A 4,744-nucleotide genomic window follows, 5' to 3' on the forward strand; every position below is an offset into this window, starting at 1 on the left:
CACAGTTCTCCTGCTGCCTGCACTGCACTGCCAGCCTCTGCCTGCCCGGTGCAGACCAGCCCTGCAGGTCAGCGCTAGAGGAACCAACGTCTTCACAGGTCACAGCCTGGCACTGCCCAACCACCCTCCAGCGTGTGCTGAGCCGTGGCTTCTCGTGAGCCATGCCAGCCAGTCCTGCTTCTTGTTCCCAACAGCCCCCCGCTAACCCGAGCCAATGTGTGCAGCAAACATCCCCCGTAAGCAGGGCACAGGCAGTGTTCAGCTAGTGCTACAGGGCAGTGCAAACCCAGCGCACCCGCTGCACTGCACTACACTGCACTGCACTGCACTGCACTGCACTGCACTGCACTCCTCCCGCCCGCCCGGAAATGGTGGCACCAACATGGCACTTGCCAGGCAGCACATTGCTGACACTGCTGCCATCTCCATCCCCGCCTCCCTCCTCTCACCTCTCTTGTCTATTGGGAGCTACGCAGGTGAGCTTCTGGGGCAGAGGCCGTCTCTTCGTTTATTTGTACAGGGCCGAGCACACTGGGGCCCTAATCCTAGTCTGAGCTCTAGATGTTATTGTAACACAAATGCTAATGTGACCCTTTGTTTCCTTTGTTCTCCCAGGCCAAATGCCAGGAGGAGCTGACCATGCGTCCGTATGCATTTGATGACCAGTACATAGGATGTGAAGAAGAGATGGATGGACGTGCACCTGGGCTGCTAAAGGATGAAATGTTCAATTCCCGACCGTTTAGAATAGCCTGGAATAAATCAGAGGAAGAATGGCGAAGTGTAAAGACAAAGACAAAGCTTTCCCTGCCCTCCGGCTTTAATGATAAGCATGCAATAGCCATAAGAGTCTATACCGACAAAGAGTTTCACCCCGTGTTTGCTCGTGAAGAGAAAAAGATGTGGACGTCTCCAGCTGATTACAGGGACAATTTCCATTTCAAAGCCTTTCATTATTATTTGACAAGAGCTTTGCGGCTCTTGCGAGGGAGCTGTGCTGTGATGTACAACACGACAGTGTACCGGGGCACTGACGTACCACACACGGGTTCAGGTATCATCAGGTTTGGATACTTTGCCTCTTCGTCTACTGATAGAGCAGTAGCTGAGAAATTTGGTAAGGCCACAGTCTTCACCATCCGCACGTGCTTTGGCGTTGATATCAGCGCCTTCTCATACGAGCCACAGCAGAAAGAAGTGCTGATCCCAGTCCATGAGCAATTCAGCGCGGTAAAGGGACAAGACAGTAACAGCATTGTCCTCCGGAGCACAAACCGGACCTGCAGCTATTTTAACTGCACATTCCTGAACGGTGAGTACTGGGCTGGACAGGAGAAATATTTGTGTGGGGTATTTGCTGTGGGGAATTTGAAAACCCCACTGCAGAGAGAGTTGATGAGAGAGACGCTGACATGGGGAGGGCTGGGGGCTGACAGGCTGCCACGCCTCCTGCTGCTGGAGAGGGCCTCGGGCTGGGGTGGGAGAACACTCGGCCCCAAGCACTCGCTGAGGAAAATGAAGGTGTCTGGACATCAGGGCAGAGGGATCACTACAAAGACGGGTGACGGCCCCGCACCACTGCGAGTCTTCCACACACGCCCCGTCCAGAGTCCTCAGGAGCCTGGCAGAGCAGCCGTGGCTCCTCAGACACGGCACAGCAAACCCATCGGACGTGGAAAAGGGAACAGGCAGGCGGTCTAACGTGCAGATGGGGCATTAATTAGTGCAGTCAGGACTAGAGAAGACAGCGAGGAACTTCAGAGCGATCTCACCAAGCCGGGTGAATGGGCAGCACAACTTCCGGTGAAATGCACCGTGACAAATTCAGCGCCATGCACAGTGTGAGGAATCATTTCACTGGATGGCTGGAGCTCCACCGACCCAGACAGAGACCTGACATCACTGTGCAGAGCTCGGTGCAAATCTCAATGCAAAGCTCTGCCCAGTGCGCTGCCAGGTCTGTAAAGCAAACCAAAGGTTAGCAAGCAGAAGGCATGCTGGGGTGGAGAATGATGTGCAAATAGCAGAACACCGTTATAGGAATCAACAGGGCAGCCTTGACTGGGATACTAGGTTCGGTTCTGTCACCCTGGCTCCAAAAGATTTAACAGTGGGGGGAAAAAAGAGTTCGGAGACAAGTGTTGGAAATGATGGCAGGCCTGGAGAGATTTCTAAAGGTCAGACTGGGATGGTTTAATTAGGAGAACAGACACATAAAGAAAACCCAGAGATAGAGAGATGCAAAATAATAAATGAGACAGTGGTAAGTTAGCGAGTGCCAATTTCCTTAGTTCATAAAACAAGAATAAACTGAAGGCAACATATTTTAAATAAGGAAAAGGAATGCTTTGTAATATAATGCAAAGTTAACTTGTGGAACTCATAGCCACAAGGTTTCCACGAGGCCAAGAGCTCAATAAGATAAAAAAACAGCTAGCCAACTAGTTAGATAATGAGAATCTCCACAGTTGTGTTACACAGGATAAAAACATTGTTTTTAAAAGGGCTGTCAACCCTTAGGCCTGAGGACATAAGGCAGTCACTAACTGCCAGGGTTGGGAAGAAATTTCCTCTATGTGTAGATTATTCCATGCTGGGGTTTCTTGCACCTTTTCCGGATGGAGCTGGGCCTTACTTCTGTCGGGGACACGACACCAGACTTGATGGAGCTCATTGGTAGGATCTAGTCCGACAGTTCCTATGTTTCTTTGGAAATAGCAGAATGAGTTGAAAACTCTACCTGAGCACACTGTGTTTCATAGTCCCCTCTCTGTTTGTACGTAGGAGAGAAGAACAAAGACTGTGTTGACAACTCTGGTAAGAAAGAAACATTTTGTTTTCATTGTTTTGAAAACATCTTCCCCACTGGACTGACATACAGAGCCGAGAGGAACCCACCAGGCAAACCTGTCACATACAGAGAAACCGCTTGTGAAATAAGTGCGGTTAGCTGCATGTTCTGGCTATTTATCCAGGTTCTTGTATGGCCGGCATGGCTGGTGTCTGAGCACCTTCCTGTGTGAATGCATTCCCTGTGCAGCTGATTGCAGAACAGAGAGTGTCGGGAGAATTACCCCTGAGAGCACTAAAGGTTCTGCACTGGGAGGCTGAACACACATCCCTTAACCCAGCAACCCAAGTGTGTCCCCAGCTCCCTCCTCTCCTAGCTACACCCACCCCATCCCCAGTGCACGACACCTTCTGGGAGCAGGAAACACACGTGACTGTTTTATCAAAGCAGCTCGGAAAAATCTCAAGCAAACGTTTTCTCACTGGAATTTGACAATTTGTCAAAATCTAAACCCGTTGCAGAGATAGCTTGATTTCTACAAGGTTCTGTCAGATCACTGTCTGGCTTCTGGGCAGCTCCCCCGCCTGGCACCACAGCAGCTTGCTGGTGGACTGTCTAGGAGTCATGGACCTCTGGTCTTCCAGTGCTCCTTACTCTGGGCCAGCCAGCTCAGTGGACTGCCCCCAGCCGACGCTCCGTTCCCTTTTCTGGAGATTTTCAACATTTTGGTTTTCATTCCAAAGCACAATAAAACCAAATGTTGAAATATCAAAATTCTCCACAATATGGAGCAGCCCTTCTCTGCCCAGCTCTACATTTTCCCTTAAAGCCAAAAAAAAAAAAAAAAAAACAACCAACAGAAATGGTGTTACTGGTGTCTGCAGCCAGTGTTTCATAGCCTCGTGTCTGCATTATTCGTAACTGGAATACACATATGCAATAAATAAGAAACTCCAACTGGAGCCTCTGGGACAGAGTGAAACATGCTCACTAATGATTCATAGCAAAGGAAGAAGCCGGCTGAGGAGGAAGGGGGCAGGTGGAATATATCGCCAGTGAGGTGAAAGTCCCAGATAAATTCCAGGCTGGAATGTCCTGCGGAGGGAAATGATTACTGTTGTGCCTCTCACAGAAACAGGGTCCAGGAGCTGTTGGGCAGGTACCTGGGTCCAGCTTTAAGAAGACCCGTCAGTGCGAAATAATCTCCTAGCAATTGTTTGATCTGCTTTTTCTGATTAACAGCTACCAGAGGAGGCATCGCCTTCCCCAGTCAGACGAGCCCTTCGCTCTTTGGAGGATCCATCATCCTGCTCCACGTTGCTGCTCTGAAGCTGTTCGCCAGTTTCTAAATTTTCCTATTCCTGTTATTCATTTTTTCTCTCTGTAACACAAATCATGGTGATGGGGCTAACCAGATCCAAAGCCGTCCTGCTATTCTGCCAGCGCTTCAGAGGGAAACTAGCAACACGGATGGAGTATGGCTGGTACCTGCTTGGGAAAGCTTTGATTATAGGTTATCGATTAGCAGATCACAATGAAAGCTCATCGATCTATTCCAAATAGGATTTGTCTTTCAGCGCTAGAGATAGAAATGGGCTCATGTGGGATACGTTACTTGTATTCCTGTCTGCTAGTGCTTCTGTGCTGACTTTTGATGACTTCAGTAAAAGAGTTTTAAGAAATAAACCACGTCTGAGTATTTTCATTCATACGGTTGATGGATTTAACCTGTGTCTCAGCCAGGCGGGTCTGTGACTGTTTTTGGCATTCTATGTCTATATATTTCATATCACATCTGCCCAGCAGATGATATTTGTAACTGGTGATGTCAAAGGTCCAGCAGCTGACATAATCCACCCAGGGACGGGGCCTGTATGTGGAGATTTTGAGTAGCCAGATTAGGCCATCAGGGGGATACCAGAGCTGGACACCCTCTCAGTAATGGTCTCACCA

General features: G+C 49.3%; 1 protein-coding gene across 1 annotated transcript; it reads left to right on the forward strand.

Annotated features, from left to right (window-relative positions):
• Nucleotides 1–639: 639 nt before the first annotated feature.
• On the forward strand, nucleotides 640–4,427 carry LOC137145543 (ecto-ADP-ribosyltransferase 5-like). The gene is made up of 3 exons (XM_067536399.1): nucleotides 640–1,312; nucleotides 2,785–2,817; nucleotides 4,034–4,427. The coding sequence occupies exons 1-3, from the start codon at nucleotides 640–642 to the stop codon at nucleotides 4,138–4,140; spliced, it is 813 nt and encodes a 270-aa protein (XP_067392500.1). The 3' UTR covers nucleotides 4,141–4,427.
• Nucleotides 4,428–4,744: the final 317 nt, after the last annotated feature.

The sequence above is a fragment of the Emydura macquarii genome, unplaced genomic scaffold, assembly GCF_026122565.2.
Source record: "Emydura macquarii macquarii isolate MOO-44397 ecotype Brisbane River unplaced genomic scaffold, CSIRO-AGI_Emac_v2 contig_3544, whole genome shotgun sequence".
NCBI lineage: Eukaryota > Metazoa > Chordata > Testudines > Chelidae > Emydura > Emydura macquarii.

Bases quoted from the DNA above. Each gene is read 5' to 3' on its own strand.
- LOC137145543 (XM_067536399.1), top strand. From the start codon at position 640: ATGCGTCCGTATGCATTTGATGACCAGTACATAGGATGTGAAGAAGAG. The intron at 1,313-2,784 runs GTGAGTACTGGG...GTTTGTACGTAG, and splicing joins TAACTGCACATTCCTGAACG to GAGAGAAGAACAAAGACTGT. The intron at 2,818-4,033 runs GTAAGAAAGAAA...TCTGATTAACAG, and splicing joins AGACTGTGTTGACAACTCTG to CTACCAGAGGAGGCATCGCC.